This window comes from Diabrotica virgifera, chromosome 3, assembly GCF_917563875.1.
Source record: "Diabrotica virgifera virgifera chromosome 3, PGI_DIABVI_V3a".
Taxonomy (NCBI): domain Eukaryota; kingdom Metazoa; phylum Arthropoda; class Insecta; order Coleoptera; family Chrysomelidae; genus Diabrotica; species Diabrotica virgifera.
The window spans coordinates 158,992,135-159,006,913 of NC_065445.1; the positions used below are offsets into that span (position 1 = coordinate 158,992,135).

At 33.7% G+C, this 14,779-nt stretch overlaps 1 protein-coding gene across 1 annotated transcript; it reads right to left on the minus strand.

Moving 5' to 3' along the window:
* Positions 1-212: 212 nt before the first annotated feature.
* LOC126882606 (uncharacterized) lies at positions 213-2,948 on the minus strand. The gene has a single exon (XM_050647580.1). The coding sequence runs from the start codon at positions 2,946-2,948 to the stop codon at positions 213-215; it is 2,736 nt and encodes a 911-aa protein (XP_050503537.1).
* Between the last annotated feature and the right edge of the window lie 11,831 nt (positions 2,949-14,779).

Genomic DNA, 14,779 nt, shown 5'->3' on the forward strand with positions numbered 1-14,779 from the left:
ATCTGGTTCCAAAGAATCGCTGTTAATTTTCAAAACGTCTCCTTTGGTGAACCACTTAAGACCCAGAACCATTACATAAAAATCATCACTGTCGGAGTTTCCAGAAAACTCCCACCCTCGTAAATCAAACTGCGCATCAGACATTGCAGAAACCGCTTCCCTAATAAAAGTGTTTAAACTGTCTCGGTTGGTCATGCTACAAATGCAATTATTTACGTAGAAGTTTTGGCTAAACGCTCAATGGTTTCCTGTGAATATTTAGCATTAGGTAAAGAACAATTTTCGAGGCATTTCGACAGGTGGTAATCAATGGTAGCCCCAAGTAAGAACGGACTACAATTCACACCAAAGACTACTCTTTTGTGTCTTAATACAAATTCTTCACCGTTATCATTGAGCCATAAAAACTTTAAAAATTCGCTATCATTTTTATTGACACTTATTTGCAAAAAAGCCTTCTTAATATCAGAGACAACTCCAATTTCAAATTTACGAAATTTAAGAAGCAAAAGTGGAATACTTTCAATTAGATTTGGTCCCTTTTCAAGGCACTGATTAAGTGAAGGTTTATTTTTCTCTCTAGCTGAGGCGTCAAACACTGGCCTCACAGCGGTCGTAGATCCCTCCTTTAACACAGGTTGATGGGGTAAAAAATGTCCAGTGGTGGAGTCACTATTTGTTTTTTCTATTATTTTCAAATTTTCCCATTCCTGAAATACTTCATTATAACGAGAAAAGAGATTATCTCTTTTGAGCTTGGACACGACCGAATGTAAACGACGTTTTGCCACATTAAAATTAGCTGGTAATGACGGATGCCCTTCCAGCCAAGGAAGTCCAACCTCGTATCTGCCTTCTTGGTTTATGATTACAGTTTGTAAAAATAACTCCTTCGCTGCCAATGCCAATTGCTCCTTGGACTTCTTCTCACTAGGCTCCTGAATCCCCAAAACATCCAACTCCCACAGTTCAGTAATGGATGGATTAACAAATAAACTTAAACAAGTCATATTAGCTTGTGACACTGGGCTTGTATTTGCAGATTTCCCCATTATTGTCCATCCAAAGTATGTTTCAACAGCTACAAGTCCACTAGGTAATATATGACGCCTCCCTGTATAAAAAATATCAGCAACATTTAACCCCAATAAAAGTTCAATCGGACCACTACCTTCCGTATCAGATAATTCAATATTTAAAGACTTTAATTCCTGAGTCCATGGACCATAAATAGCTGAAGCTATTTCGTTGCAAATATACAACTGATCTAAAACTTCCATATTATAAGTGTAGTCTCCATGACTTGCTAAAACATCATAACAAAAGTGTGTACTATTTGATTCAGTACCTCCAAAAAGACAATGAACGATTTTTTCCCTTCGTTTGGCTTCCAAACCCAAAGCTGATCCTACAGACTTCAAAAGATACGACCTCTGTGAACCACTGTCAATTAAGGCTCTCACAACACAAGTACCATTAGGACCCTTTAGATTAACTCGAACAGTTTGCATAAAAACATGAGTGTGAGTAAAATTACTTAAAGTTTGGTCCTTTGGAGTATTATCAACATTTTGTTTATCTGTCAGATCAGGAAATTTTCTGGTAGAAAGGTTAGGACACATAAGTGGAACATGGGATTTGCTGCATAAAATACATCTTAAACGTGTGCGACATTTCCTCGCCTGATGACCCCCCTTCAAACAAAAGAAACATGCCTTATGTTTAGACAAACAATTTTTCTTTTCTTCTAGATTCATTTTCTGTGCCTTAAAACAAGAAGTGCTCTCATGTGCTCCATCACAAAACAAACATTTGACATCTGTACTATTTAACAAACCAGCAGCAGTGTAAAACAAAGGTTCCCTCTTGACATTGCGTTTACGAACATGTTCACTATCAGATTTTAAATTTAAGTTACTAAAATTCTGTGCTAAACCAAAACCATCGCTAGCTAAAGATATTTTTTGTTCATTTTCTACCTCAGATCTCAAAAAACTCATAAGGTTGACTAGTTTCAATTCCAAAGTTGTGTCTTTATTCATATTAGAATTTAAAGAAAGATTTGATCCTAAATTACGATCAGCCGAGCTTGCTGTATTGCAAAAACTAGATCTCTGCCAAATTCTCAAAATATCCTGTGGCAAACAGGATTCAATCAATGGATGCAATATTGTGGCATATTTATCCGAGGTTATCCCTAAAGTATCTAAAGCTCTCAACTGTGTTTCAATGCTGTCATATAACAGAGATAATTCTAACTTTTGAGTAGCCATAGAGTTTTCTAAAACTAACTTAAGTAACTCTCTAACATAAATTTCTATCTGAAGATCCTCCCTGCCAAACCTAGCCTGCATGCACTCTATAATCTTTTGATAATTATCAGCTACCATAGGAAAACTTGTAACAAGTTGTCGAGCCCTACTGCCTTCAACAGTTGCTTGTATCAAATATTCTATTTTATCACATTTATCTATGAATGAATCATCATGAATATTTTTGAACTGTGACCAAAAAGGTAGCCATCCCTTTATATTTCCATCATAACGCTTAAACTGAATAGAGGGCAACTTAAATCTACGCTTACCTTTTAATTCTTCTTCTGAACTTACTGAGTTACCAGAGTCATCAACCACTTTCACTTCATTACGAGCATTTACCAGCCTTTTAAATAACATGTGTAACTCTGTAAACCTCATTTTGTATCCATCGCAGTCTTCCATCTCAGCAAGAAGGTTCTCTTCAGTGGCTTCAACCAACATTTCACTATAAATCTCATTGTCTGCTACCTGTAGTTCAGTATACTTCAATTCAAAACACGTCCAATCTGTTTCAATTGCATCAAAATCGGGCTCACTTCTTTTAAACAAAGAGTACAAACGATTGCCTGCCTTTGTAAAACTTGTTCTCAGCACTTTTCTATGCTTCTTTTTTGCTTCAATCTCAGCCATTTTAAATCTTTAATTTGTTGCCCCTTGGCTGACTGTATTTCTCTCGACTTCACTAAACTGTTTTTTTTCTCGTAAATCAATAATTATGTACGTAAAATACCAACAAAAGTTCCAACAAACTCACGTGTCCTCTGTCACGGTCGCCAAAAATGTTCCACCGTTGCTAAAGTCTACCCGTTATTAGCCGGCCGGAGAAGTTCGGAAGAAATAATACGATATTTCCTTCACCTGAGCTTTATTTTAAGAACTTTACTTTACTTATTGGCCATGAGCCGATGGGTAGAGGGGATTTGACAGCTTTCGCCAGCGCTGTTAGTGGCAGTTTTGTGCATTTATCTGATAAATTTAAATGGCGCGCCATGGGTAGAGTAGAGGGGATTTGACGGTTTTCGCCACAGCTGTTAGTGCAGCGTTGCCACATTTAGTAGATTTCTACTTTTTTGGTAGATTTTTGATATTTTTTAAAAAATTCTAGTAGGCAATATTTTTTAGTAGATTTTTGGTATATTTCAACATTTTCTTATGAGTAAAATAAAATTTACTTTTTAATAGTATTTACCCCATTTCTAAATTAATTTTTAGACATTTTGTTACAATTTCCCAATGTCATTACCGAAAATAAGATTCAGGGGTGGGATTCTGTGTACAATCGCTAACACCGCCGACCGCTTTCTATCAATGTCAATATATTTGAATTTTTAGTTTTAATTCAAATATTTTCTTGTTTTACAAGTGTCACTTCAGCATCAACTAGCAAAACTAGAAAATAATTCAATTAAAGCTAAAAATTCAAATATTTTCACGACAATTGACATCGATAGAAAGCGAAGTGTAGATATCTACAGTGCACGGAATCTAGCCCCAGGACGTAGATGATGAATATTAAACAGAAATGAAACTGGATTCTGGTGTAACAAACTTGCAGATTTCAAGTATAGCAGTGCAATCAGTACCTATTTCAGGTGTTATTGAAGAGTTCTGGTATTCGGTGGTCCGCGGTGAGCCTGTTAGAAGCTAACGATGGAAAACTAAAATATTTAAGGCCCGGTCTTTTCACCTCCGAATAAAAGTTATTCGGAGGTTTATTTGACAGATTTACATGTAATCTGCCGGATACACTTCCTAATAAATATTTATTCGGAGGTGAAAACACCGGGCCTAATTATAATATATGTAACTTTGCAAAACAACAAATGTTGTGTTTGCGTGTTTCTAATGTAAAATGCGAAATAATTGTTTGAAGAATGTGATCCAGATATGCAGATGTTAAAATCAGTGGATGACAAAATATTATATACAAATATTAAATATGAAACTGATAAAAATTAATTATAGTTGGTCATTTTGTTCCCCAGTTAAAATATAAAAAAGTTTGGTTTTTGTTTACAGTCATATTAATTTCTAGTTAAACTCCCTCTGTGGCTCAGTGGTAAGAGCGCCTACCTATGGATCGAAAGGTCCGAATGGTCGTGAGTTTGAATCTCACCAGGGTAGAGAATTTTTCGTTTATTATAAATTAATAAATGAAAATAGTTTCTATCCTTGTGGGATCGGTACCCACCGGAGGGACCGCAGACATTCGGATACAATTAGCGTCTCTGCAAAGACAATGACATCGACTTTGCAAAGTAACAAGACACTTACTCAACACACACTACACATAAAGTCGACTTTACACTACATGATTTATCACGTGATTTATCATATGATTTTGCCCATGACGAGCCGCATGACAATGCTTATGATAAAACACAATGCTTATGGCAAAATCATATGACAAATCACACAGTGTAAACATATAAATTTTACTCCATGACCAAATCATATAACAAATCACATGATAAATCATGTAATGTAAAGGCCGCGTCTCACCATCAAATAATTTGATCAAACAGTTTGAGCAAACTTGACGTACTTGAGGAAGTACGTCAAAGTGACGTCACAATTGCAGTTTTTTGAAATTCTAAAAATCTGTGCTCTCACTATCAGTCTAGTTTGATCAAATTTTTTGTATTGAGTTGTCTAACTTGTTTGTACTTTATTTAAAATTAAAATTTTTCATTATTATCCACAATGAACACTCAGGATGTGACGTCACTAACTGTCACTTTCAGTTTGCTCAAACCAGTTTGATCAAATTATTTGATGGTGGGACGCGGTCTTAAAGTCGACTTAACACTAGCTACCTAATTGGAAAAATCCACTGTACCATCACCATGCCAATGCCCATCAGTTGTCGAGGCATTAGCTAAATAAAAAAAATTTCTAGTTAGTCAGCTGTTATTTTTATTATAAAAAGTCATAAATTATATACAAATATATTAATAAAGTTTTATAGTATATTTTAGTTTTTGATAAGTAGATTTTAGTAAGCTAAACTTAAGTAGATTTTCTAAATAAAATGTGGCAACGCTGTGTTAGTGGCAGTTGGCAGTTTTGTTTTGTGCATTTGATAAACTTTACAAACTGAAATGGCGGGTAATATGGATTTTTCAAAAAAGAAAACAAGATATTGCAGCTGTTGTATTGATTCATGTAAAAATATTGAATATAACAGTACTGGATGCAGTTATTATATTCGGAAACATTGCGTACATGTCCTGTATCAACTAAATCCTTTCCTTTTTTGGTGTTGCTGATTGAAATTGGATATCATGGGAAATAAGACTGAATCCAGTATAATGTTTAATATCCATTTTGATAGAATTCAAACAAATTACAATTCATACAAATTACAAATTTTAATAAGCAAAGCAGTAAGCACACAAAAATAAACAGAGGTAACCTTTAAAATGTTAAATAATTCATATAAACTTATTCTTTTTCTCAATGGTCTCTTGCGTAAGCAGTCATCCAGTCTCACGAACTTATATATTAAATATTAAAATTATAATGAATAAAATAAAAAACCTAATTAATTTTACTATTAATTCTGTGTATTCGTTTAGTAATCAGGTTACAATAATATTTCAGTTCATAATTTGTGTCTTTCTAGATAAGTATCTATTTTTCTCGTTTTGTATATTTCACATACATAAATTTTATCAGAAAAGTATAAGTTTCAAACCGCGAGATAGCGCTACCGTCGAAACTCACAGCCAATACAAAAAATACAACAACTGAAAACGTGAACAACAAACATTTCTGTCTTGAAAAAAGAGATTGACTTTTTAGGTTATGATAGTCTTCTTCTTTTTTACATAATGCTTCACAGGTGATCCGCGGCGCGAAATCAATCCGAATTTGATTTTCTAACAGCAGCAATCCTATTTTTAGCTGAGTATGCCCAGGGTAAGACAGACGAAGAAGAACCCAATGCATGTACATATGTTACAGCTACATGGTTTGGAGATAGCAACATATGCATTCTCTGATGAAAAACTAATGAGTTTTGAAACTGTTCTGTCAGAGTGCTTGTTGCGCTCACTAAACGAACTGAAATATAAGATGGCTTTGGCATTGTGTTGCAGCGATATGAAAATGGTTATTCATTTTTAATTATAATGTACTTCTTCATCATGAGTAATTATGTATTAGTCTTTTAAATGTGTATTTATTTTTGTAATTAGTATCAACTTGTAATGATAATATACATTTATCGTTTAAGGTATGACTATGTTTTGACTCTAAAATAAATGTTTTAAAAATCGAATCCTGCCTCTTTCTGTTAGTAACTACCCATGGATATCTCAAATTGTGCTTACTGATAGGTTTGTTCGTAGAACGATCAGCAACTCTTGCCAACCATCAGACGCATTTGTAGTCTATGAATGCTAACTATTAACTGCACAACGCTAACTGTTAACTGCTCATGCATCTGATGGTTGGCAGCAGTTGCTAATCGTTTGTGTTGTACTACGAACAAACCTATTAGGTCTGGATCCCGTGTATCAAAAAAATTGATTAATAGCAAGCTGAAAATTTGTTAATAGCTTAACGGTGTCCAGTTGGACAAACTTTGATGTATTGTGACACTGGAACAGGGGTAGTTTTAATTGTGAAACAGTTTGGAACATCAGATTACAAAAACATCCCATATATTTTGTCGGACAGAACATCCAATTGATCTGTTATCCTTTCATTAATTTCTCATGCAAAAATCAGACTGCTGTTACTAACCAACATGATTCCTGTAGTTTGACATGGTCTTCGTGTTCTACTCATTAAAATGTCAGTTGGTGATTTTTTCACCAGTCTGGTTTTTGCATGAGAGTTTAATGAATTGGTAGCAAATCAATTGGAAGTTTTATCTGACAAATTACATAAACATTTTCGTAGTTTGACGTTCCAAATTTTTAACCTGTTCCACAGTTAAAACTTCCAGTGTTCCCGTACATCAAAGTTTGTCGGACTAGACACCGTTAAGCTATTAATAAATTTTCAGCTTGCTATTAATCAACTTTTTTTTGGTACGCGGGATCCAGGTCTATATGGAATAAATAAATAACAAAACAAATTCCCTGTCAAAACTGCATTTATTTTGAATAGAATGAAAAACAAAATAATATTGTTTTAACAAAATAGGGGATACATGTTAAAATTTAGTATTAATAAAGTTCGTCACATTGGCCTAAAAATTAATGTCACTAGTTACGTTAGTGTCACATATAAATAATTGTAATAATATTAATAAAAACCATAATTCCTAGCATGAGTGCATCCTGTTTTTGATAATTTAGTTAGGCGAGGAAACAAATGAGTTTCTAATAGGGCTTTTCATCGATTGTCATTTGTTTCGAGCTTCTGTTAGATGTTGTATAATCCGTGTATAATATTACTATACACGGATTATACGACATATGACAGAAGCTCAAAACAAATGACTGTAAATGAAAAGCCCTATAGAGGGAACACGAAAAAAATTAACATTATCCGATCAGCTCGACTTCCACAGTTCACTACTATACAAGTTACAGGCATGTTTTCAGCACTTAAAATCACCAAGAACGAAAAGTTTATAAAATAATCAATCTACTGAATGTCTTTAAATACTATATTAAGCTCAAAATCACGACAAAAAACAAATTAAAATTAACATTATTCTGATCAGTTGGACTTCCACAGTTCACTACTATACAAGTGACAGGCATGTTGTCAGCACTCAAAATCACCAAAAACGTAAAGTTTATAAAATAATTAATCTAATGAATGTCTTTAAATACTATATTAGCTCAAAATCAGGACAAAAAACAAATTAAAATTAACATTATCCCGATCAGTTGGACTTCCACAGTTCACTACATGTCACTACATGTTCACTACAAGTCACAGGCATGTTGTCAGCACTCAAAATCACCAAAAACGTAAAGTTTATAAAATAATTAATCTAATGAATGTCTTTACATACTATACTACCTCAAAATCACGACGAAAAACAAATACGAAAAATCAAAAATTACATTGAGTTTAGGTTAAGAACGGTTTTGTGTGCCAACCAAAGATCACGTGATTTAACTTTGACAGGTCGATGGATTCCCTAATTGGTTCTTTTAAGGTTAACTTTTCTTTTAAGAAATGTTGCAATGGAAGCAGCTGATAATAATAGAGTTTTCTTCTCCATCATATAAAATATAACTTTGTAATATAAAATATCAAAGATAAAACTAACTAGTTAAATGTTGAGAAAAATGAGGTTAAAATATTCTTAAAAGAAAATAAGAAGAAGAAAATTGAGGTTAACAGTACATGTCTTGTACATGTACCATCACAAGAATATAAAAAAGTACTTTTTTAGCATGTAATGCGCAGAATCACATAACATATTTTGGTACCAAAATGTGACAATGTAATACACAAAACTTCTTGATTTAATATTGTACACAATCATTTCATGTAAGTTTTTGTTATACCATTTTCTTATATATCATTTTATGTTATAGTCTAAAACAGACTTTAGTGATTAGTTTTTAATAAACTGGAGTTTAGGCGAATAACGAATTTTTGTAATTTGGTAAAAAACGCCATTCTCTTCAGAATAGAAAGATTGGCATCAGAGATACGAAAATATGTTTAAATATCAAATTGTTAAGTTATTTAATTCCCAAGAACTTGGTTTGAACAAATTTTTTCTACGGCAAAAATTGAGTTAATCGTAAGTGAGTATACCATCGAAAAACATTGATTTTTTAGATATAGATTTAACACTTTCGATAGCGAATAAAACGAAAACTATTAATTTTATCAAAGAAATGTATAGAATGTTTTTTGCTTAGAGTTATAATTTTTATCAACTTTTGTGGTCAAAATATAATAAAAAATTTTCACCCCCGAGGTGAGGTGACAACTACCCCCATGGTAAAAGCGCCTTTCGGCATCATATAGATTTTGATCATTGGACTCTCCACTACTTTTTCTCAAATTTTCAAGCAAATCGATCCATTCTGTAAAAATTGTGAGGTGAAAAGCTTCTGTTCCTGGACTACAAGGGGGAATATAATTAAATGAGAACATGAAATAATACTAAGATGTAAAGAGCACTTCGAGAAAATATACTCCAAACCCGAGGAAACACCAGATATAGAGGAAGATAATGTAATACAGGAATTAAACATTAGGACAGATGAAATTACGAAAGAAGAAATACAAAACACACTGAAACAACTAAAAAATGGCAAAGCCGCTGGAAGCGACAACCTACCGATAGATTTCCGATAGAAACGCATCAGTAGAAATGTTACACAAACTCTTTAACAAGATATGGGCCGACGAGGAGCTCCCACAAGAATGAAACGAGGGTGTAATAATTAAGATACTAAAAAAGGGCGATTTAAGTAAATGCGAGAAGTGCCACATCCAAAATAATGTCTTTCTCTTAAAAATAATGTGCATCCAGTAAGTTGTCATTAAATTGTTTTCGTGGTCTTACCACTGATCGTCTTCTTATTGGGGAACCGTCTCTCGCCGTCCTTACTACTCTATTTGTTGTCATTCGGCTTTTGTGGTCATTCCATTCTACTCTTCTGTTTTTCACCCAGTTATTTATATAGTCCACCTTTCATCTCTGTCGTATATCTGCACTTCTAGCTCTATCCCATAGTGTCTTACCATCGATTTTTCGAAGCGTTTTCATCTTTGCTGTTTCTAGCATGCCTAATAGCACAAGGACGTCCAATAGACGTCCATAGGACGTCCTTCACGGACTTTAAGGACGTCCCTTGGACGTCCGTTTTCGTCCGAGGAAACCGTCCGAGGAACGTCCTTTATACGTCCTATTTCGGTCCAAATGTCGCGCTACCGAACGTCCATTGGACGTCCATCTAAGGTCCGAGGGGACGTAAATTAGACCTTAATCGGACGTAAATTGGACCCTTAACAGGACGTCCTAGTTTGGTCCAAAGCCACATTGCCAAACGTCCAATGGACGTCCACCTAACGTCCGAGGGGACCTAAATTGGACCTTAATCGGACGTAAATTGGACCTTAATCGGACGTAAATTGGACCTTAATCGGACGTAAATTGGACCCTAATCGGACGTCCTAGGGGACGTAAATTGGACCTTAACAGGACGTCCTAGTTTGGTCCAAATGCCACGTTGCCAAACGTCCAATGGACGTCCATCTAACGTCCAATGGACGTCCACCTAAAGTCCGAGGGGACGTTCGGTCGACGTCAATTGGACCTTCATAGGACGTCGCAGTTTGGTCCAATGTCGTGCTGCCGAACGTCCATCTAACGTCCTGAGAGGACGTTCGGTGGACGTCTAGCGACGATATTTAGACCTGTGGAGAATGTATTGTGGGAAATAAAAAATACATTTTTTAAGGAATTTATATTACATCTTATATTAAATTACAATTATTGGATATTACATATTTACATTAAATTACAATTACACTTCTCCAAGAAATTAACGCACCACCTTAAAAATGGTGTATTTTTGATGTCTCGAATTTCCTAAACTTGTTGTCCCATCTCAGTGATTTTTTTTATAATATTATAGTCTAGGCTACAGGTTACCTCCTTAAGCTTGTCATGAACGGGGAGCTATACTGTAATATATTATGTATATTATATCATATCACTCTCTATAGTAATGAGTGAGCCTGGAGACACGGAACTAATGGTTCCGTGTGTGCAGGCTCACTCATTACTATAGAGATCGATGTGATATAATATATATTACAGTAAATAGCTCCCCGTGCATGACAAGCTTAAGGAGGTAACCTATAGCCTAGGCTATAATATTATAAAAAAAATCACTTATATGGGACAACTGATTTAGGAAATTCGAGACATCAAAAATGCTCAATTTTTAAGGTGGTGCGTAATGGGCTGTATATTATACATATATTTCAAATCGACACCTTGCTCATTTGGAGATATAGGACAATTTCTTAAAAAGAAGATATTCTATCTATGTATACTTATTATATAGTGTAATATTATATTATAATATTATAATAATCATTCAACTTTTGTCTAATTTTTTTTTATCTGCCTTCGCTTTCTCTCTTTAGATATTTCATTATTAGGTATAAATAGATTATAAAATACTGAGGTAAATACTTTTTGCTTACTAGGTACAATAAACAAACCCAATCTGTTTGACAAAAGAACCGTTATGGGTAGAGGTAAGTAGTAAGACGACCAATGGGCGACCGAGGTAGCGGAACTTTCCTTTAACAATTGTACTTAATTCAAATCCAAGAAGGTTGATTTTACTCAAGGTTCATAGATAGGGGTTAGGTTATCTCATAACTATGTGGGCGGAAGCGAGAGGGAGGGGAATGCCTACGTCACTCGTACGACAAAGTCAAGTTTGACAGTTGTTTGTGGTTATATTTCCGTATATTTTTGTGGAATTTTCTTATAATATCGTTTATTTGTTTAATATTTGTTAAGTTTTTAAGCATATAAGGACAATATTACTATAATTACTTATTTGGGTCCTATACAAAGGCAGTAATGACTTGTGAAGTGTGTTTTTATAACCGTGTAAAGTTAGTTTAAAAATTATAATATTACACATAATAATATGTAGTTCCCAAGTAGCAATTTGTCGACGCGACAACGTTGTCTACCGCGTGGCAACGTTTTGTTACAACGTTGTTATTGCCTAGAAGACGACCCTATTCTGCACTAATTTGGTGGACGATTTTTGAGTTGTCTTGACGTTGTCTAGGCAACCTCCTGTGAAGCAACATCTTTTCGTAAGCGTTGCATAAGACAACTGAAGCGACTATAAAAAGAACCTGCGCGTACAATGGTTGCTCAAGGAGTCAGACTGGTTATGTTTTTTTACCTATATTGTTAACACCTGTATGGTGAATGCGAAAACCAAAAAGGTAACTATTTTGACATCGTATTAGGTATTTAAATTTATATAAATACATAAAGGACTTAAACAAAATTACCTGATGTGAAATTTATAAACGCATCTCAGATTACCGTCAAATATGGATATTTCACCTTTAAAAAACACACGCGCTCCTTTTTTATGACTTTTTTGACAAAAAATATGCAAATTTAAAAAAATCTAATTTTAATATAAAAGTCAAAATTTATGTTAAAGATGTTCTGTATAAATTTAATCTATTGATGGTGCTTTTAAAGTTATCAAAAAATGCCTGCATTTTTTATATCCTGTGTTTTCATTTTCTTTACATCTCAAAAATCTCAAGTAAAACCAAAATGGTGTATTAACAATATTACCAATATTACTAAAAAAATACCTTATTACCAACCCTAGACGGAAAAGACAACTTAGAAGTCCAATCGCCAACCAAAACCCGGCCGCGCCGACTATCCCAACCATTTTAGAACGCACCCTCTTATTGGGTGACAGAGGCCATGTGACCAGTGTCAAAAGTGTAGCATTCACCTTAACAGCATTGTCAAATTTAGGAGATTTCTACTTTTTTTGGTAGGTTTTTGATATTTTTTAAAATATTCTAGTAGGCAATATTTTTTAGTAGATTTTTGGTATATTTCAACATTTTGTTATGACTAAAATAAAATTTGCTTTTTAATAGTATTTACCCCATTTCTAAATTAATTTTCAGACGTTTGGTTACAATTTCCTAATGTCATTACCGAAAATAAGATTCAGGACGTAGATGATGAATGTTACAGAGAAATGAAAGTGGAAACTGGATTCTTGTGTAACAAACTTGCAGATTTCAAGTAACAGTGCAAGCAGTATTTCAGGTGTTATTGAAGAGTTCTGGCATTCGGTGAGCCTATTAGAAACTTTATGATGGAAAACTAAAATATCTAAACATATGTAATTTTGCAAAACAAAAAATGTTGTGTTTACGTGTTTCTAATGTTAAATGCGAAACAATTGTTTCAAGAATTTGATCCAGACATGCAGATGTTAAAATTAGGGGATGACACAATATTCTAGTTATTAAATGTACCTATTCATTTTTTTCTAATCATGAGGAAACTATAATAAGTATTTTTGAAAAATTTAAACGCAGAATGAAAGACTGCATTATTTAGAAAAACCAAAAAGGTTCTTTTGAATGAGATATTTGGAATTAAAAGTCACACTAATTTTTTTTCTTTTTTTCACCCCTGTAACTTATTAAAATAAACATTATAGAAGTTTTCAGCGACTTTCGGTCCTCGGTAATAACGTAATCTTTCGTTCTGCGTTTAAATTTTTCAAAATACTTATTAGTTCTCTCAGGATTCGCAAAAAATGTAAACATTTAAAATACATTGAACATTTTAACAGGCGACATTTTGCGCCTATCCCCTTAAGTTAGCTGTTGTTTTTATTATCAAAAATCCCAAATATATCCCAAAAATCCTTAAGTATATTTTATTTTTTGATTTAGCAGATTTTAGCTAAAAAATGGTAGTTACGTTGGTGGTTTGGATCGAATGGTTTGGAATAATTAGGTTTCCAATTTTTGGAATTCCTTTTGGGACATTTAGGATGGATATGCATATTACTGTATAAGTATACTGTATTTACATGGCCTAAAAAGAATCTACTGATTTTGTGAAAGCAAAGCTATATACTGAAAGAGTAAAAACTCACCTGGCAACCCCGTCTACTAAAGCTGATACAAAGATTGAAGGTTATCAAATCTACTGATAAAACAGGTGGACAATGGAATGGAAACCAGTTATTAAAAAAACAAATTAACAGGTTGTTAAATAAATCGAAAGTTTCCAGCAAAATAAAACATATAATAATAAGAAAAAAATAAGGTTATAAAGTAAATTATTTTTCTCCTTCTGAAGTTACCGCAAAGGTGTCACACACCTAGAACAACACCTAGGGTCGTGACAGACAACTTCAGAGTCGGCCAGAAAACCCAAATCGGCCAGGGCGTAAATTAGTTTAGCATTATAACGTTTTTAAGTCGTTGCGATTGTTGAAAAAACTGAACTGTGATATGTAGTTGTCACAATGGTAATAAATTAGTTGCCCGTATAACTAAAGGTATTACTTAAAGTTGTAACATCGTAATGTCAGTCGCGATAGGGGACGTTGGCCGAAACAACTGAAAATGCTCTCTGGCAACGTTATATACAGTGCATTTGTTTGTACTGACAACCAATGCGTCGAAAAATTGCTACTTGGGTTTTGTATGTTATAATAATAAAACATTTTTTAGATGAGTGGTGGTAACATTTGTAGCATAGCTATATGTAAAAGCAACTCCAAAATTCCTGAACCAGATGGAAACAAAATAATGTTTTTGGACATTTCCCAAATACCTTAACATTATCAAACAATAATGGATAATAAAATGTTACAAGATAAATGGGCCTCTAAACATAAGAAAATAGGTAGCAAACATTTCCTCGTGTCTGAATATGTTAATATTATGTTACGTCTTTTTTATATTTTAACCTAATAATAAATTATTTA